The sequence below is a fragment of the Dipodomys ordii genome, unplaced genomic scaffold, assembly GCF_000151885.1.
Source record: "Dipodomys ordii isolate 6190 unplaced genomic scaffold, Dord_2.0 Scaffold110, whole genome shotgun sequence".
In the NCBI taxonomy this organism is placed as follows: domain Eukaryota; kingdom Metazoa; phylum Chordata; class Mammalia; order Rodentia; family Heteromyidae; genus Dipodomys; species Dipodomys ordii.
Genome location: NW_012267326.1, coordinates 2,201,739 through 2,223,445, shown reverse-complemented (window position 1 = coordinate 2,223,445; position 21,707 = coordinate 2,201,739). Strand labels below are relative to the sequence as shown.

General features: G+C 39.2%; 1 protein-coding gene across 2 annotated transcripts in view; it reads right to left on the bottom strand.

Moving 5' to 3' along the window:
- The window catches only part of Rbms3 (RNA binding motif, single stranded interacting protein 3), a 717,266-nt gene extending 699,896 nt beyond the window's left edge, over nt 1–17,370 (bottom strand). For both annotated transcript variants that reach the window (XM_013028502.1, XM_013028503.1), the window contains exon 1: nt 16,985–17,370. In XM_013028502.1, the coding sequence (XP_012883956.1) occupies nt 16,985–17,059 (75 nt within the window). In that variant the 5' untranslated portion in view covers nt 17,060–17,370. The remainder of the gene's footprint in view (nt 1–16,984) is intronic.
- Between the last annotated feature and the right edge of the window lie 4,337 nt (nt 17,371–21,707).

Below are 21,707 nucleotides of genomic sequence, written 5' to 3'. Positions count from 1 at the left end.
CGGAAGATATTTTAATTCCATAAACACTGAAAATCTTCCCTCTTTCCTCAAAATGTCAACAGACATTTTGGAAGAAGGATAGAAAAAGGGTGTTCTCAGATACCTGTCTATTACCTTGAGATTGATTCAAGTGCGAAAAGAGAAGTTATACAAAAGAAGTGTTGAACACCTAAATGAAAATTCTATCTTTCTTTCCTAGCTTCATGTTAAAATTAAATGCAAAATATTAAAGGCCAGGCACTGTTGGCTCACACCAGCTACTCAGGAGGCTGAAATCTGAGGATCACAGAAGCTCATCCAATAGGTAAAATCCATGAGATTTTTATATCCAATTAACCACCAAAAACTGGAAGTGGAGTTGTGACTCACATGGTAGAGTACCAGCCTTGAGTAGAAAAAGTTAAGAAACAGTACTCGTGTCCTAAGTTTCAAACCCCAGTTACCAAAATAAAAACAGACGCTATTTTGAAATTTTAAAAAGAACAAAGCAAAGTAGAATAACTAAACATATAAGTAAAGAAAAAGTTTTATGAAATTTCTCTGAAGAATATGAAACCAATAGGACACCAAAGAAACAGGACTAGCCATTCAGTAGGCCCCCTTGGACAGTCTCAGGCTCTGCCCATGCTGTAGTTTATGAGGGTACAGCAAATGTGGAACAGACGTACTTTCTCCTGCATGGGAGATCACAGGTTAGACAGAAGGGGAAACACAATGTTAAAGTGTCCAAAAAGCAACTATCAGTCTATTATCAGACATTAGGTATGAGACTGTAGCGTTTATGTGGCAGGATCACTCATTTTCAGTACACCTTCATTAAGCCTATACTGTACAGCATGGCAGGGATTGGGGATCGTCGAACTTGAAGATAGGCCTCTGATTTTGAGCTTGAAGAGCTTGGTGAGATCAGCTCTGGTAGTTGGAGGAAGATTTTTACAAAGGATAAAATTAAGTTTTAGCCTCATTAAATGTAAGTTTTAAGGAGATTAGAAAGCCAAACACTAAGCCAAAAAGAAAAAAGAAAAACAAAACAAAACTGTTTATTCATTCTCCATTGAGTAACGTACAGAGGCTCTACTTCATACACAATACCACATCTACTATCTTGAGGTGGCCTCACTGGAAGTTTTGTGTGTGTGTGTGTGTGTGTGTGTGCGTGTTCACACATGCGTGTGTGTGCACATGTGCATGTACGTGCCAGTACTGGGGTTTGAACTCAGAGGCAGGTCACTGTCCCTTAGCTTCTTCCCTCAAGTCACAGATCTACTTCTGGCTTTTTGGTGGTTCATTGGAGATAAGAGTCTCATGGACCTTGCTGCCAGGTCTGGCTTTGAACTGTGGTCCTCCCTCAGATCTCAGCATCCTTAGTAGGTTAGATTATGGGCATGAGGCACCAGCAACCTGGCTTAGCATTTTTTAAATTAAACATGAAGTCTCACTCTAGGGAAGCAAGTGCTGACACCTGATGTGCTAGCTGCAAGAAAATGACACCTTTTCTCCCTACTAATTTAGTTACTGTAGGGGACAAAGCCATCCTTGAAACTGAAATGAGAAAAGTACAAGTATTGTGAAATATAACAATATAAAACCCAGACAATTTCTCAATACATTCATTTTAGACTACAGGGTGAGTTTTCTATGGAGTGCTGAGATAGACTTGCATGATTTACCAAAACAGAACAACAATTTTTTTATAAGTTCATGTAAGAAATGAGAAATATTGAAAGCAAATCTCCATGTGATTTTAATCCTGCAGATTGTAAAGCTGCATACTGAGAAACATAATAGAAGAGCAAAGGCATGTTGCAGTGAGCAGCATTGATCAGAGCCCTCAAAGGGTTTGGGCTCCATTATGCTCATGCATCAAGTCAATTTCAAGCATTTCTGTGGCCCTCCCCTTCCCATTACCTCTAATCACAATCTCATTGAGTAAATGGCTCTTATTTATATTTTATCACCTTCATCATATGTTAATATATTGGAATTCTTTGTAGCACACTGAAACACATTACAACTAGTCTAATATTGATTCTGGAGACATTCTTATCAACAAACTAAGTACTCTTGTAATGGAAAGAAATGACAGGAAACTGAAATAGAAAGCAAGTAAGGAAATTCTGGAGAAAATGGACTATAGCAAGTTGTAGAGTCAGAAATGGGGCCTTCCAAAATCATTAGTATGCTCGATGTGTTTTTCTTCAGCCAAACTTCTGTTTTCATTTCTGATTATTAAATTCCTTTTTCAGAATGGGTTAAGATGTTCCTACCTACACGAATGATATATGATATATATGTATGCTATTGGTTTTTATGCATGGGTAAGTCTTTTTAAGCATGAGCCTTCTGGTTGTGCAAAGAAAATATCAATTTGGCGCTAATGTGTTGAACCAAGTTTTCTATCCCCATCTTATATGCACTAAAGTAAAAGAAACAAGAGTCATCTGTGAAGGTCCATGGATGGAAAAAAATCACTGTACATTTCCAAATATGTCTGTATACATTGTGGCCATCACACTTGAAAGATTACAATTAAGATCTATTCAGTTAATTCGAGATAAGAGTTTCACAGACTTTCCTGCATGGGCTGGCTTTGAATCTTGATCTTCTATATGAAAATACATGAAGAGAATTAAGTGTTATTAGAAGTTTATGCTGGGCTGAATTTTTCTTACAGAAAGAGCAAACTTAATGCGTTATGACCTACCATCTTCTAGACAAAGTTTAAATAGCAAATGCTCTATACCATACTAGGGTAGTATCTTCAGTAGGTAAATATTTTGTTATTTTAATTATCATATATTTATCCTAATTAAAAGTTGGAATAATGACAAGACACAAGTTGAAGAAAAAAATATAATCAATCTAGACTCATTACATTTACTGATGGACTTTCAAATACAAATGATATTCCATGACATTATTGACATAGATCAAATAGGAGCAAACAAGTTACACAGACCAAAATTATTCTGTATACAAACTTGAGCATAGTCCAAGATAATAGTGTAAAGAGAGAAATTCTGATGCCCAAAAGTCTTTGGAGAAGGTATTAACTTCAGGGCAAAAATATTTCAGAGGGCTTTTAATTTGTTTAGCAAGATTTGAGGCTGCATACAATGATCTTTTTGCCTATGACAGCCCTTCCAACTTAGTGTCTTAGGTGATAGATGAGGAAAATTGATCTGGAATGCAAGTGCAGCTCATATGAAATGAGACAGTAGTCATGATAGAGTAGTATTATTGCAATCCAAAACATCCTTTGGGATCAACAATAATGGGAATCACATGGTGGTGTAACAAACAAAATGTGATAATCCTACTTTTTTAATTAATTTATTTTTGTGCCAATACTGGAGCTTGAACTGAGAACCTGGCATTGTCTCTTAGCTTTTTCTATCTAAGATGGTGCTCTACCACTTAAGCCACAGCTCCACTTCTGGCCTTTTGCTTGTTAATTGGTAGAAAATTTTGGCTGGCTTTGAACCATGATCCTGACATCTTAGCCTTTGGAGTAGGTAGGATTGCAGGTATGAGCTATCAGCACACAGCTACATTCCCATTCTGCCACACTTGACAACTCTTTCATATTGAACACAAGATACAATCTTCTCATCAAAAGGAGCAGAATAAAATGCTTATTAGTCAATCACAAAGAGACAGACACTTATGCAGGACACAGACCTTCTGGGTTATGAATCCAAACACAGATACCAATCCTTAGGTAATGATAAACTCATTTGCACTGTGTTAAGGAAGCCAAGATGATTAGAAGACTATCAATTCAATCCCTAATATTTAAATGAGTACCCTGATTATATACTGTAGCTTTTCTCATGATAGCAATGTAGTAACAATAAGATGCATGTCTATCAACAACCCATAAATGGGGTGCAAACACAGAAAGAACCATTACCCTGACTACCAGAAACAGAAAGATCTAATGACCTGGTGAAGGTGTGTAAAATATATTTGTTGTTGAAAAGTTCAGTAGTTAAATAACATGTTCAGTATGATCCTATATATAATGAGTCCAATTACATGTTTGCATAAAACTAGACAGCACTCCTGAAGCAATTAGCTGCCTATTAATATAATTTTTTTCAAAGTTTTTGATGACCAGATGCTGAAGGAGATTATTAGCATTTCCAAAGCATGAGTTGTTTCCCTAGATGTACAAGTATATTTTACTTTGCAATAGAAAACTTTACTAAAATTTGAAAGATTATTGATAGAGAAACTGTGTATTCCACAAATAACAATAACCTTAATGCAATAAAATAATATTTTTAATATTTAATATTTTAGACTAAGAATAACTTGGAAAAGCAAGGAAGTCAAAATCCAAATCACATTTTGTTCACTTTGCTCCAACAGGTTTGTTGAGGACAGCTTACTCTGTCTCTTATTACTTTAGACAGGTTTTTACTTGCTCTGTTCATTGTAAAGGGAAGATGTAGCATTCTTCCCAAAGAAATTTTGTCATTCTCATCTGATCTTAGAAGTCTTTTGAAGGTTTTGAAGAAAAATCCATCTGGGTATTGTCAATAAGAATGTGCTACACACAGTTAACAAATGACTATATCATTGAAGATCCTGGATCTTGATAAGTACAACTGGCAAAGACTCAGTCCATCTCCCAGCTCTTTAAATAACTTTAATTTTTTTGTATCTGTACTGGTGCTTGAACTCACAGCCTTGCAATTTTGCTTAGCGTTTTTCTACTCAAAGATGGCACTCTACCACTTGAGCTATGCCTTCATCTTGCTGGTTAATAGGAATTCAGAGTCTCTTGAAATTGTCTGCTTTGGCTAACTTTGAATCACAATCCTCAGATCTCAGCTTCCCAAGTGGCTGGGATGATTATAGGCATGAGCCATCAGAGCCAGGCTAACCTGGTTCTTTAAGCTTCATTCATGTCTGGTATGTCCAATGTCTTGCAAACTCATGAAAGAAAGCCACGTATAAAAGCTGATATTCTTGGCCCTTGCTCAGGAATTGCCCTGGAATGCTCTCGAAACCACCACTGCTACCATTTAGTTCTGACCTACTTGCATCTTCTCATCCCAAAGTCCCAAATCCTGGCTACTTCGTGTCTTTGAAGTCCATTTCTTCCCTGTAATAGTTGGTCTGTATACTGATTCTCTTTCCAGCATCTTGGAATTCAGCCCTGTAGTGGTTTCTTTTCTCTTTCTTCCTTTCCTTCTTTTTTCAATTATGGTTTCTGACTTTGCTCACTTGGTGCTATTCGAGTGTGTCCCAATAGCTCACTAAGTATAACCTTAGCTGACATCCCTGGCATATTTACCCCAGTGACCCACAGATTTCAGGAGACAGAGATTACAACAATAATCTGTACATCCAAAGAAGGACTTGTTTCTGAAGACACAGAATGCCCTTTGACACAAAGTATCACAGAAGTGAAGATGACATTGAGCAGGTCTGATTTAAAAAACACTGCCTTTAGCCAGAGAGCATTGCCCAAAACACACAGAACAACCTCAGTCTGCATCAGATATATGAGAGATCTACAGAGCTATTCAAAGAAGAAAGGTGGTCCCAGTCCACTTACTGTTGACAGCGAACTCTGATAGAAGTCTAAATACAAAATGTACAAATACATACACATGTGGGTATACATGCACATGTGTGTGCACATGCACACACACATCCTCTTAAGTATAATATACAGAAAAAAATGCAGTTACATTCAAAAAGCCAAAAATAAATTTATAACTGAACAAAAATAGGAGAAGCTTAAATTTAATCTTACTGACTTAATCTTACTGTTTGAAAGCTAATTTTACTATACTTTGGCTAATAATGACAAATAAAAAGATAGTGCTAGGCACTGGTGGCTCATGACTGGAATCGTAGCTACTCAGCAAGGTGAGAATTGAGGTTCAAGTTTGAAAGTTAGACCAGGCAGGAAAAAAAAATCCTGGAGACTCCTATTCAATTAATTAGCAAAATGCTGCGCTAAAGGTATGGCTCAAGTGGTAAAACTCCAGCTATGAGGGAAAAAAGCCAAGTATAGCACAATTCCCTGAGTTCAAGACCCAGTGCCAATACACACATGCACACACACACACACATGCATGCACACGTAAGAGAAAGAGAAAGAGTATGTGTGTGTTGAAGCTGAGAGAATAGGAAAAAAACCACAAAGGGGAAAACTTTAGAATTAGAAGAAAAAAAAGAAAGAAAAGGATATAGGTAGGAAAGAACAAGGAAAGCAGAAGCTACAACAAAGAATCAAAGAACTAGAGTGGGAAAAGACAATCTAGATAATGTAAGGAGGTACAGAACACATACAAGGACACAAGTCTCATCAGACAGACCTAAAATGGTACACAGATGTAGAAGTAAGCACAAAGAACTTAGTAGAAAACATGGAACATAAGTAGTAAGATTAGGAGCTAGCCTTGCCTGGGTCATATTGGGATCTCAAATTTAGAGTCAGGCTGCTCCTTTCTAGCACTTACTCCTGCTGAGGGTCCAAAGCAAGAGTACACATCCCTTCAATTGCTTACTCTCTGGGTCTCCATGTCCATGAATGATCTCCAAAGATCACGACTGACTGATTTGACAATCTTCATTGTGTAATACTATAGCAATACGGCTATGCTGGTTTTACCACCACAGTCATCCATTTTTTTCCTCCTCAAAACTATAGTTGCACCTGGGCACTAGTGGGTCATGACTGAGGCTCATGTTTATAATTCCAACTATTCAGAGGCTAAGATCCACAGGATCACAGTTCATAGCAGCTAAAGCAGAAAAGTCCAAGACAGTCCATCTCCAACTAGCCAGCCAAAGCTTGACTGGAGATGTGGCACAAGTGGTAGAGTTCCAGCTGTGAACAAGCAAGCTAAGCTAATGTAAGGACTTAGTCATGCGGTGCAGAACAGTATCATTCACAATTATATTTTTTACATGTACAGATTTAGACTAACATTTTACATATCAAAAATTTTAAATACCTTGATTCTTAATATTTTCTGAAAAAATACTTATTTTTTTTCAATCAAAAACCTTATAAAGACTGTTACACAAGCCCTCCCTGAGCACTTGGAAGATACAGCAGATATAAACACTGGAAATTACCTAGTATTTTGGCATGTTAAACCCAAATCAGAGCATTCATTGTCCACATAAGCACTGTTGTTGTTATTTTTCCAGAAGACACTCAAAGTCTCAACATTATAACTCCCTCACATGAAATTTTATATTAAGGTTAATATTTTTCCCAAAGACGGTTCTTGTATTTGCAAACTCCCTCTTCTTGGCCAAATAGCTCTTATGTTTTCCTTTTAGGAAGGAAAACAAATCCTTATCTTCCAAGAACTTTCAAAAGTGGATTAGAGCCTGATCCCTTAGCCTTCCTATTTTCTCTTTCTTCTTTTTTTGTTTTATCTTTCTTGGTACTTCACATAAATCACCCGAGAAAGCTTTAGAACTGTCATCTCATGTTTTTCTAACTTGCTATTGATAGTTTCCCTACTAAATAATTGGAGAATAGTTATACCCTATACTTTATAAACAACTGTTATGTAGTTATAGGAAAAAAATAGAATCAAATATTCAGTAGTACAAGACTTGTCTAGGATTATAAAAGAGAGATTGTGAAAAAGAAAATAAAAGGATGAAAGAAAGAGAGAGTGTGAGTGAGAAGTAGAGAAAAAAATAAAAAGAATGTGCTTCTGGATGCCTAACTGTTGTGAGCAAAAGTAAAATGTACAAACATGGAAAGCTGTATCTCCTTTAAGAGACATATGAGTTTCTCTGGGTAAAAGAGACAGGCATCTAGGTACTAGTAGAAGTTTCCAAGGTGACAAAAAAAACAAAAAACACAGAACTAGGACAGGAGCAGTTCACACTCTTAAAACCCACATAACCCTGTTTTGAAACCAAAAAATCCAGAAAGATCATGCCATAGAAAAGTAATGTACCACTGGTTTATCTCTTGCCTATGCCTCCAAACTGGGAGCCCAGGAAAACACCTGTTCCTTTCAAATCTGTCTCATAAACAGCTCTACCAATTATGCAAGGAACATTTCTGTGACCCTGGCACCCAGAGCTGGAACATCAGGTTGTTGTCACTGCCAAAGGTCAATCCAATATGTCTGTTTTTGAGATATATTGAGAAAAGAATGCTAATCATATTTCTACTGTGCTGAGCTTTTCTACCATGTGTCCCTCAAAAGAAAAGAAGCAAGGAAGAAGGAAAGGAAGAAAGAAAGAAAGAAAGAGAGAGAGAGAGAGGGAGGGAGGGAGGGAGGGAGGGAGGGATGAAGGAAGGAAGGAAGGAAAGAAGGAAAGAAGGAAGGAAGGAAGGAAGGAAAAAAGGAAGGAAAGAAGGAAGGAAGAAGGAAGGAAGGAAGGAAAATGCATTGGATTTACATAAACAATAACATTTCTGTCTGTGTAATGGCCCTTTTCTGGAATGTTGTTCATCCTAGAGCAAGGGTCCCAGTAATATACTGTTGTGACTGGAGGTAAGTAACTGCAAGTATTTCCCCAAGTGAACAAATCAATATGCAGATAAAAACCAGAGATCTTGCTGAGGAACATGTTCCCCCTCTTCTGCTCCAAAAACAAACATCTCACTCCAGCAAACATAATAGTAACCTGTGTACTAAATTATATCAAAATAATATGGGACTGTCAAAGCTTAAATAACTAATTAATTAAAACAGGACATTATATGATAATTAACTTCATTAATTAAGCTTATAGGATTTGGGAGTGAAATAAAAAGGGTATCTAGCAAACAAAAAGTATAAGGTACTATTTTTTTTCTATACACACTTACAGGATTGCAAACTATGATATTTTCTTCCTATGTTTTCAAGGCAACTATTCTAAGATTCAGAGATCTGCACTTTGCAAATAAAAAACATCATCTATCAATTACTGTTTATAGTTCACACAAGCACCTATATTCATTCAGGAAATTATCATTGTTGTGTGTGTTAATTTTGTGACAAGACTGGCACTTAAACTCAGGGACTTCTTGTCTTGATTAGCTTTTTATTCTCAAGGCTGGAGCTCCACTGTGGGCTTTTTGGTGGTTAATTGGTGCTAAGGGCCACACGGACTTTCATGTACAAACTAGCATCTAAGGGTGATCCTCAGCTCTCAGCCTCCTCAGTAGCTAGGATTATAGATATGAGCCACTGGGGTCTGGCAGATTGTCAGTAAGTTAGTGTGGCAATTTTATCTTTTATCACTATACCACCTGGTTTAGACAATGGGTGCATATCTATGAAACTCTTCAATCATTTTAAAGTTAAAAGACAAACAGGAAAACATTGTACTCTCATTGCAAGGAGGAAACTTTAATCATCCCAACAAAGCCTATGGTGATGATGATTTAGAAACTTCTATCATTTTGTCCAACCCCTGGACCTGCTTTCCCTCTACCCCCAAATGATGGATGGCTTCGTCTCCATGTACCAGATTTAGACATGGTGAAGGACACAGACAGTTAAATTTATCAATTCAACAGAGCCTATAAAGCTACATTTAATTGCTTGCTACAAAAACCTCCTCAAATCATTACGATCCCAAGGAAGGCCGAGCTAACTCCAAAGGAGTCACATGTGTTACACCTGGAAGGGATCTTAGTAATTGAATTTGACCTAGAAACCAAATTTTGACTCAGAAATCAAGAGAATATTCTTAGAGAAAAAGAGAATTTATATCTTCTATTATCTATACTTGTAAAATTGGATAACCATTAAAGAATAAAGAAATTTTGAATTATAAAACTTAATTCATATTTTATAAAACTTCATATATTTGATTCCATGTGGTATATATTGATGTGTAGTAAACCTACTACTGAGGTAGGCTTTCTCTTTTTCAAGAAAATAGAAAAAAACAAAAAAACTTAAATGTACACAAATTCTCCGTAAATATTGGCATAAAAATCCATTAAAAACAAAACAATATTAAACTTCTCTCTGAATATCCCTTTAATGTTTGGTTTTCTGAGTGTCTAAAATCAGAAATCTTAAAACCAATAATCAATTTAATAGGCATTTTTAAGGCCTGAGACATAACCAATTACTAATAAATCATATTCTATGTATTATAACTTATTTATTAATGATTCAATAGTACAGATTGATTACAATAAATGTACAGGTTTATTACTATTACTAGTGCTACAGATTGATGGTCCCTAGAAATCTAGACATTATAGTTTTCATGCACAAATATTTTAAAAGCACTGGAAAACAAACATAAATATCTTATTTATAAATAAAGTATAAATAAAAACTCTAGCTGGGCCCTAGTGGCTCACACCTGTAATCCTATTTATTCCAGAGGCTCAGATCTGAGAATCCTGGTTCAAAGAAGCTTGGACAGGAAAGTCCATGAGACTCTTATCTCTAACTAACCACAAAAAAAGCAAATAGCGGAGCTGTGCTTCAAGTGTGAGGGTGCTAACCTTGAGCAAAAAGCCTCAGGGACAATGTCCAGGCCCCGAGTTCAAGCCCAGGATTGGCATAGACAAAAAAAAATCATTAATTTCTTCACAGTAATTTCTCTGCTACAGAAAAAGAGGCAAAAACTTGTGTTCTCTTCTTACTTTCTAATTTTTAACACTGGCAATGAAAATGCCATCTTTTCAGTAAATTGAATTTAGTATTTCCAAGTACCATTTTTTTCTTCCTTCCTTCGTTCCTTCCTTTGTTCCTTCCTTCCCTCCCTCTCTCCCTCCCTCCTTTCTTCCTTTCTTCTTTCCTTCCTTCTTTCCTTCTTTGTCTGCGAACTGGAACTGGGGCTTGAACTCAAGGTTCCATGCTCTCTCTCTTGGATTTTTTGCTCAAGGCTGGCACTTTATCACTTGACCCACACCTCCACTTCCAGCTTTTGGGGGCTAATTGAAAATAAGAATCTCATGGACTCTCCTGTCCCAGCTGGCTTGTTGAACCACAATCTTCAAGATCTCAGCCTCTGAGCAGCTGGGATTATAGGCATGAGCTACTATTACCCAGACCAAATATCTTTCAAAAGAAATACACATTGCCTATTTTGCTCTCTTTCTGGTGCTGGACTTTAGTATCTACCAGTTTCTTTAGGGATAAATAGACTGAAATTTTTCTTATAACAGTTATACTGATTAAAGTAGCAAAAACAAAATTTATACATAACTTGCATAGAGCAAGGAGCAGTTCACTTTTGCCTTTTGAATATATGTTGTATGGGGTTAACTAGTGTTTCCATTTTCCCTGCTTGGGCTCACTGGGTATCTGTGTGTCATCTAGCTAAGTAGTCAGATTCACTGTATACTTTTTTGAAAATTGATATCATTCATCTGTTTCCATTTTCAGAAGACATACTTTTTAAGCATATCCGAAATAGTTCAACATTTTCCCACTACTGCAAAAAATAGCAACACATATCCTCAATACACGTATTACCACACATTTGCTCTTCGTCTCTAGCTCCGTCTGTACTCTCGATTCAGAAGCTATAGCACACTCATCTCTTCTCACGTGCTTTTAATATTGCACTACTTAATCACATACAGCTGTGGCATGGAAGACAGTTACAAAACAATTGCAATGTAGTACTTTAGCCAATTTCAAATAAACATCAACCATTTACTCTGAATAAAAAGATTGACACTATAGAAGTTTTCTTTCAAAGAAAAAGAATGGTTTTCTTAGAATTTAGCATGGATCTAGTTGTGAGTGAACTCTCTGCATAAAGGACTGATAATGTCAGAGAGGATTGGGTAAATAAAAATCATATTAGTGGGGGGAGACAAGGAAGCTTTCCAAATTCCTGACGCCAGAAAGACCCAGAATGAACTCAACCTACTTCTTTTATGTAACCTCGCTCCTAGTCCTCATGTAGATTTCATAGCTTCATAGAAATAATTTTGCACTGTAAAATTCTAGGCGGTTTTGTTTTGCTTTGTTTTCAAAGTAAGAGGGAGAAAAATGAAAGGAAAATGCTTTAGGAAGGTGATGTTACAAAAAAATTATAGTTTCCCCTGTAAGTTTGCATTTATTCTGGAGAAAGAAATATCTCAGCTTGATGCATTCTACTCCTCTCAAGTATGCAGTGTAATTACATTGTAGAAAAGAGCTAACTATGTCACTAAATATGCCCTGAAACTGGGTCTAACCCCACTGATAATAAAGATTTTGGGGAGAAAAGAAAAAGAAAAGGGAAGTTGGGCCCTTGTTTCTAGTTGGCTCTTACTTAAAACTAAAATTCTATATATTGTAAAATAAGACAGGCAGGACTTATCATAGTTTCATGCTATCAATTTTCCCCCTGAAGCAAAAGAAAATATTTGCAGTTGTACCTAAAAATTTGATCACGGAAGGTTTTTGGAAAACCAGTTTTGTGTGTTTGGAGCTTTCAAAGAAAAACTGGACTTGAGAGTTTTTCATGGCTGTTTTAAAACTATTGGAGAGTTACCAACTTTGACTATCAGTGCAAATCTGAGGCAGGAAGTACTCGAGAAATCCTAAACTCATTCTTTTCCTCTGCAAGATTTTCTGTATTGCATATGTAAGGAATGTGTTTAAGGGTTGTTTTGTTTTGCTTTTGAAGGATCTGGACATTCCTCTTTCTTTGCCTGCTCCCTACTCCTTGTGTTCAAGTGATTATTCTCCTGATGGCACAGTCATCTGGACTCCAGCTAGGCTCAGCCAGGGTGGCAGTCCAGGATGCAGAGGATGAAGCTTCTGCCTGAGATGAGTGGCACTTGGTGGATTCCTCCATGCACTTGACCCTTTCCCCACACAAAGCTCTGAACATCATCTGTGTGTGCTGCTAGCCAGGGAGATCCTGTGAGGGTCCTCTATTCTGAGCCACTGTCTTTAAGACCTCCTGTGTACCACATGGCTAAAGAAGGAAATGCAATAGTGATGTGAGAGCAGCAAGTCAGAAACTTCACATGGGATTTCAGAAGCCTATAGACTAGGGTGTGCCTGGTTCATGAGAGATAAAAGTCTCACAGACTTTCCTACCCTGGCAGGCTTCCAAAGGCAATTCTCAGACCTCAGCCTCCTACGTAGCTAGAATTACAGGCATGAGCCACAGGCAGGTGATTCCTTAAATTTTACAAAGAAGACTAATGTCTTCCAAATGTTACCTATCAATACGCCAACCAAGGACTACGGGTTTTTTTGTTTGTTGGTTTGTCTGCCTGGGTTTTGTTTATAGCTTTCTTCTTTCAAATGGTATATTTTCCAAGAGCCTCCTCAATGCCCTAAAATGTATGCAGCTTTATCATGAAACTTACTTGGAATCTTATAATTCAAGAGCAACAGACTTGTTTTCTGAGTACTTAAAGTTGGCTCACGACTAATCAAGTATCATTTTGTCATGAAACTAATTAAATACATTTGGACCTTTGTTATTCTCTAAAATTTGCTGATTATTCTGCACAGCCTTTCAAACAACAAATTTGCTTAGATAAATTGTTTTTATTTTTTAATCAATCATGTCTATAATTTAAATACTGTAATATGTCAATAAGATCTCTGATTTTTTCTGAACCAAAAGAAATGTTTCCTATTAAAGTTGCTTTTTCTTTTTCTTCCTTTTATTTTGCCCAAGAAAAATATTAGTCAAAAGAAAAAATCAAGAAAATGTGAGAAGTTGCTAGAAGTTGCTAGAAATTACAGCTACAGGTCAACTGCTGGGTTTCATGGGACTGAACTTAATGCATCTTTCCAATATAAAACCTTTAGGACATTTGTAAAATTATTCAATGGATGAAATAAACATCCAATTTCTTTTGTCAGACAAAGTAGAGAAGTTGGTTGTAATATACAGGGAACTGGAAGCAGAGAAGCCAGGGAAAGATCACAAGTTTCTCTAAAATTTTAATATAAATTTGAAGAAATGGAAAACATTTGCACTTACTTTTAAAATGCCAACTTCATGTTAGGTGCTAGCTAGACTTAGCTATTATGAAGGCTAAGATCTGAGGAGCACAGTTCAAAGCCAGCACAAGCAGAAAGGTCCATAAAACTCTATTTCCAAGTAACAACTAAAAAGTGAGAAATGAATCTGTGGCTCAAGTGGTTAGAATGCCAAAAGGCTAAGGGATATTACCCAGGTCCTACACACACACACACACACACACACACACACACACAAACACACACACACACATGCACACACACACCAAATTCATGTTGATTTTTTGTAAGAAAATTGAAGCTGTATTTAATATTACACTGTTTGAATAAATGCTTTAGCCTATTTTGCATTTCTGAATAATTCTAATATTTTAATTCTTCTAAATACCGTGAAGTTCTTCCCAGAGGAAACAACAACAACAACAAATGAATGTCAGCAAATACCTCTAAGGTAAAATAATATCACAATTTTTATTACCTGTAGAATTCTACTTGTTTCAACTACAAGGATTCTTTCTCTATTAGAATTATCTTTAATAGTTGACTTTAAATTATAACACAAGCCAAGGACAGAAGAGCAGATTTTATTAATTCCATCCAGACTTACCATATGAATAGAAGCAGCAAGCACTTTTGTTAAAATGCTTGTGAATTACATTTCGAAAGGTAAGTACAAAAGAGGCAAAAAGTAATATGGAAATAATCCAGCTGTTTTCTCCTCAATAGTGGGGCATACTAGTGTTTCTCTGAACTGGATTAACCCTGTCAGAAAGTCCTCACGTGTTACAACACAATTGCATATTACTTCCACCCGTTCTGAATCTGAGTTTCAACACAGCATCTATTTCTCTCTTTAGCTTCCAGGGGTGTCACTAATGCCTGTCATTTCAGAAGCTCTGTAATAGTTTAGACAACTGCACAGCACTGTCAAAAGTTTACCTCATAATAGTCCATATGAACTGCCCAGATAGCCAAAGCAGCTGATCTTTACCTTCCCTACACCCTGATCTGATTACTGGAATATCAGTTTAGAATCCCTAATGGGTCTAGCTTCTTAAAAAATGTTCCAAAAGTTGATGGCTTAGGCTAGCTTGAAAGTAACAAGATCCAGATGCCTCTGGTCCACACAGAATTAAACTATATAGGACCCCAAAAGAGATTTTTGTAGAACTTTCTCTTTATTTTTCAGGCTGACTTCTTTTTCTTTGTCGAACTTTGCTCTCCCAATCTCTGTCTCTGTCTCTTCTGTCTTCTTCTCTCCCCCCCCTCTCTCTCATACACACATACACACACATACACACACACACACACACACACACACTTTCTACAAGGGTAGCTCATCTGGCCCTCAGAGTCTTTCATACAATATCCACAGCATGCATTACTTCCTGCCAGTCATCAGTTAAGAGAAATCCCAAGCAGAGAGAAAAAAAAAAGCTAAAACAAACAAATGATAGTTCATTCATTTCAATCTAAAGTTTCTTTGCTGAGAATATGTAATAATAGAAACCAAGGACCAAAACAAAACCCAATTTAAAAAAAATGGAAATATGTAGCCAAATGAGTTAAAGGGATGGAATGTTGGGTGTTTTTCAGGCAATCCTTGAGCTTATTGTTTTTGTGACTTTAGAGGGTGAGAAATGACTGTGACTTCCCCTTTGGAAAGCTGTGTTCCTTTGGCCAGTGCCTTCAGGAAAGGCAATCCCCCAAAGAGTTAAAACTCAGGACACCAACCAAGCAGGAGGGCTGGTCTATTTAAGCAGCAGCAGCCACACAAACTAAATGCTCACAAAGGCAAAAAGCCTGCAAGTCGACCTTGGAGGGGCAGGGTAGATCATAGGAACAGTCAAAGAAAAGAAAAAGAACTAAACCAAACCAAAACAACAACAATCTCTAATGCAATATTGAAAGTTGGCTGTCAGAAGTAGGCATTGTTTGATGAGAAAGCATAAATGAGAGATAACTATAGCATGCATTACCAAACCTAACACACCATAAGTCCTGGTGACTGCACAGACCCTCAGCATGACTCATTTACTCTTGTATATTTATTTATTAAGAAGATGGTGGTGTCTGGTGAATGTCATACAAACTAATAGCACCCATGTACTCAACATAGTTACTCTCAACATTTTCCCTTAAATCAAATCGGATTTACTTGACAAATCCAGGCAGAGATTTCACACTTGAACCGTATCTCAATTGCAAGAGAAAGTTCAGGATTGTCACTGCTCATTGCTTACTGAAGAGGACTTGTTTCTGGTTCCCTGATGATCATTTAAGCGCACTCACACAAAGCCCAAAGTATTTAACCAATTCAAGTCCAATTATGATCAATTACATCGCCTGCCTTTTTTTTTTCAAGACCCAAGGCCTTCTGATACCAGCTACCACAGACAAACAGGGGCTAAAAAGTAAACAACGGTTGTAAAGCTGCCAGAACAATTTCATAGCATTCTAGTCATGCTTAACATAACCTGAAGATAACCTAAAAATAAATAAATAAATAAAAACACACCCAAACAAACTCTAAAAGACTTTTTTGATCAGTGCCCCAGAGGTCCCTACACCCTGCTTTCATTGGACTCCTAGCAAGGAAAAGTTTGTCCAGCCCCACCCTGGCTGGCATGTCCTATGATGGGAAAAACCCTGAGGAGAGCCACAGACAAAGAGCAGCTCACCAGAAAAGCCCCTCAAATGATATTCTCGCTCCTTGTAATCACTGCTAGGATCCCCTTTCTTTGAAAACTAAAAATAAAATAAACCAAAACCAAACCCTCCTCCTCTGCAAAGGACTTGAGGGCTCTATCAGGCCCATTGATCCTACCAAATAACAACAAAAGAACTGGAGTGAAACTATTATCAGTCCTCAAAGAGAAAGCTTCAATGAGGGGCTGGCTGCTTGCTTCTCACATCTTCCTCTGCCTCATTAACTCCAATGGTATGTTACTAATTTCGAAGGAGCAGGAAGAGGTTGCTGGGGTTGAGGGTGGAAGAATCCCTCTCATGCCTGTCTGCTTCCCATCCCAGTGTAGACAGACAGCACACTGACTGCCAGACACGCCGGTTGGTCGGTCAAGCCATACCTTGGTTTGGAGATAATGAGGGTAGTAGTAGGTGTACTGGGGGTACATTTGTGGCTGGTCCAGGCGTTTGCCCATGAAGCTGGAATCTTTTATCTCCGAGGGAGGGAACGGGATGACAGTGTAGAGTGCCCCAGGCCGAGCGTCCTCTTAATCCACTACTCGTGACAGTCCCAGTCGGAGTGACGGATGAGGCTACTTCCAACACGGCAAGAATTTGAAGAAACAAACCAAACAAAAACACCCCGCAAAGGGAAAAGAAGAGAACGGACGCACAGTGAGGTCTGTAGAAAACCCCGGGTCACCAGCACCAGCTTCCTCCCGGCTGCCTGCCCGGTCCACTCCGATGAAGCGGTTTGCTCTCTAACCAGACGTTTGTAGTGATGTCAATTTGCCAGCGTTTGAAAAGGGGGGAGAGGGAAGAAAGAGAAGAAAAAAAAAAAGCCAAAGTCCCTTTTAGCACAACTCGGATTCTTTGCAAATCAGCTTCCTGTCTCGTGTTTTGTCTCCTTCCCACCTTAAAGAAAAAGGAGGGAATGAAAAGAAAGGAAAGGGAACCAAAAGAAAGAAGGGAAAGGAAAAGAAAGGAAAAGGAAAGGGGGGAAACATAAACGAAAAATAAAAGAGGGGGGGGAAAGAAAAGAAAAGAAAGAAAATCTCGCACAGCTTAGTTGCTGCTGTCTCCCTCCCAGAGTGACATGATGTTCGGGGCTCGTCCTGTCTTTCCATTCACTTCCCCTCCTTCCAGCAGTGGGTGGAACCCAGGGAGTCTCTCCAGGGAGCGGCGAACGCAGGCCAGAAGGCTGCAGTATTTCCTCCAAGAGAGAGAGAAAAAAAAAACAGACAGAAAGAAAGAAAGAAAAGGCTGCCTCCACCCCGCTGCACGCAAACTTGCGATCCCTCTGCTGGCTGGCTGGCGTAGCAGAGCGGCTGTGCTGCAGCACCCGAGATCCCTGGGAACCCCAGGCTGGCCTGCCCTCCACCATCCACCCCGCACCCCGGCTGCTTTTCCTTGCCTTGCCAAGTTGCCAGGTAAGCCACATTCTAAACACCAAACAGCCAAGACCCTGGAAGGGAAAAGAAGAAGAAGAGGACACTGGAGGAAAGGAGCGGGGCGGGAGGGGGGAGAAAGAGAAATAATAATATAACATGATCATCATAATAATAATTAATAATATAACAAAGACAGGAACTAACCTTGCTGGGTGGAGGGGAGGCTGGGGGGGGGGGGGGGGGGGGGGGGGGGGGGGGGGGGGGAAGTGTCCAGGGTGCTTTTAAAAGCTATGGGACGCAGGACAACCAGATGCATTCCAGACCTGATGGAGAAACTAACCTTTTGCTTTCCGGAGGCTGCTAGGAGTATGTTATTTTATTTCTGTTACCCTCTTACTCCGGGAAGGCTACTACCACCGAGCCAAGTACCGTGGACTGGACTGATCAACTTAGTAGATAGTAGAAAGCACCTTGACATCAATTTGGTTTAAAAAAAAATGATGTGACCCCTAAGGTTGATGAGCTTCTTTTTGAATAAAATTACTGCTCTGCCCATTGTCTTGTGTTATGATTACTTAGATAATGATGTTTTAATGGCTGTACTAATAACATCTCCCCCCCCAAAAAAAAAGGAACCAAAAAAATCATAATTACTTGGCAGAGTTCTCCCCTACCAATAATATTAACAACAATAATAATAATCTGGCCTGTCGATCAGCTGGTACATTCTAATACAAATTCTTTCAGAGAAAATCTATTTCCTTAAAGGGTCCCTTTTTCAAGGCGGCGGCAGCAGTGAGGCTAAAATTAGCCGAGCCAGCTGTGTTTTGCAGCCAATGCTCACGCATGCCCGGAGCTTGGGCAGGCACTCCGCAGCCCAGCCCGCACAGCCCGCACAGACAGCCAGTGAGCGCCTCTTTACTTTGTCAAGGCGGCTCTGTTCTCTAGAGTTGCGTCTCCGATAAAAGGTTCCTGGGACAGACCCAGGAAGGAACATTGGGGCTCAGTGCACACACAGGGTGTTCACCCACATACACACCCCGCCAGCCCGCTGGAGGCAGCTGGCTTGGACTGAGGAAAACCGATTTTTTTTTGGGGGGGGGGGAACCTGTGTATGAGCCTGTGTGTTCCTTGGAGAAAAATAAGGGTGGTGGGTAAATAAGTTGTATGTTTTACTTTTGACAAGAATAACCATCCGGAGGAAGGAAACAAAGAAGGAAGACGGAGGGGAGGGGAAAAGGAGGGAGACAGAGAGAGGAGAGTGGGAAGGCTGGTGCCATGGAGAACATTCGGTTCACTTCACCGAAGTTGGAAGTGTGCTTTTTCAGGCCTCAGTGGACCCATCTATACAATGGAAATGCTTGGCTGGGCGCCAGAAGCTTACACCTGTATTCCCAGCTGTTCAGTAGGTTGAGACCTGAGGACTGAAGTTTGAAGTCAACCCCCCTTCCCCCCTTGAATCTGTCCCTCTCCTTCTGTCCCCAGTCACAGAGAGCTACTACAAGATCTGAATGAACGTTCCATTGCCTCAGTGCTCTCTAGTTCCAGATCCACTTCTGGTTCCTTCATGGGCATCCATCCTTCCAGGCTCCGCCTGGGCACCCTTTCTGGAGTAGCTTTCCTTAATCATGTGTGCTGTGGTAGTTAATAGATTGTTTACCTTACTGTGTCTGCCCCATTGATTGCTTCTTTCTTCCCTGATGTTCTAAATTCTAAGAGAGCAGACCACTTCATTTTTGTTCACTTTCCTTTCTCCAAAAGGACTAGTGCAAGTCGGATTCAAAATGAATATTCCACAAATATGTGAAGAACAAAATATATTAAGGCTGATCAGTCATTATATCCCAACTCAGATCTTTGCTATGGGTCAGGAGGTAAGCTGAGTACCAGGGACAGAGCTATACAAGGATCACAGACCTTTCCTTCTAGTGGGCAGAGAGGAATCAGCAAAGGAATAGATACATAGAATAACATCAAACATTCGGTGCTGTAAGGAAATATAAGGCACAGTAAAGAAAAACAGAGTCTTAGGCATTCTATTTTTTTAAAGGTGGCCAAAGCAGGCACAGGTGGCTTACCCCTTTAAACTTATTTACTTATGAAGCTGAAATTGAGGATCCTGGTTCGAAGCCAGCCCTGATAGAAAACCCTGTGAAACTCTTAAATGTAAAAGCCTAGTGAGAACAGAAGGCCCTGGATTCAAGCCCCATAGTAGAATGCACTGATATATACAGTGTGTGTGTGTGTGTGTGTGTGTGTGTGTGTGTGTGTCTTTCTCTCTGTCTCTGTCTCTCTCTGTCTCTCTGTCTCTGTCTCTCCCTGTCTCTCTGTCTCTCTCTCTCTGTCTCTGTCTCTCTGTCTCCCTCCCTCTCTCTCTCTCTCTCTCTCTCTCTCTCTCTCTCTCTCTCTCTCTCACACACACACACACACACACACACAAAGCCAGGCATATGTTCTCGAAAAATTGCCTTGAGGTTGGAGAGAGAGTATGAGCTGAGTCCTAGATTGGGGGTATTGAAATAATGGAGTGCTTATAGGTAAAGCCTTGGCTTCCAACCAGCCCACCTGGGCTTCAGTTCATCCTCTGCTGCATTCATCTGTCCCTGTCTATTCATCCCTCCAATATCAGTGTACAATACACTTAGGGAAAAAGCCAGTAGTTATAGGGAACGCCAGTAGAAAAAGCCTTCTTTGAAAATCTGTGGTAGTTTGGGCCCATAGACTAAAATAAACCCAATGAAGGATAAAGACCATAAGATGAGCCTGGGAAGGAGTTGGGGAGGGACTCTGGCACAGATCACACAGGCTGGGTAACAATTTGATGTGGAAAGGTAAACAAGGACTCCATCTAATTACTCTGACCTGAGATACAGACAACCAACCCATAAAAGGCTGGTGTCCTAAATGTATTGTTGAGCTCCTCTAAAGGCTAACACCTGCCATGGACTTCAGTATTTTTATAGGAGTAACTGGCCTGAATATCCTTGAAGGAAAAAAAAAACTTTCTTATTTACAAATGAAAGGCCAAATAAATAACTGCAGCCAAAGCTCTAGCCCACTTACATGTAAAGTTCTCAGCGTGTGTTGAAGCTATCAGCAATTTCTACACAAATTGCCACTTTCCAAGTTTCTATTCTGTTCCATTGGATTATTGTAATGTTCTGGGCATCAATTGTCATTAGCCTAAGAATACTCATTGCCCATTTAAAGCCTTTCTTAAGTAACACAAAGTGTGTTTACCACTTGTAAGAATTGTAAAACCTGTGTTCTTACTTAGTTCATTTTATTCTATCCTATTCTCTCTTTTCAGCAGCACTAGTAGCTGTGGAAATTCAGAAGGCAAGATGCTCATGTCAGAAATCATTTCTCTATCATTTCTGCTCTGTTGGAGCAGTAGTATTTTCCATTTAAATGATCAAGCTAAGGTAGGAGGTGACTGGTTTAAGGCACTCACCAAATCAGAAGACAGCTGGGCCCCATTTGTCAACTAAGGAATGAATTTCTTACAGACTTTGGAGCAGCAAATGGCATCCAAGGCATGGGCGCCCTCAGCTTACGTGATGCCAAGCCTGACCAGAAGAGACACTCACTGAAGATGTGCTCTTGATGAAGAAGACTGAGATGCCCCAGACACTATGCAGGGGAGAAGGAGAGGTGATGATACTGAAATAGAATCAGAGGGGACAAATAGAAACCTTCTTCTGGTTTGCCCTTGACCTTTCCACACAAAGGA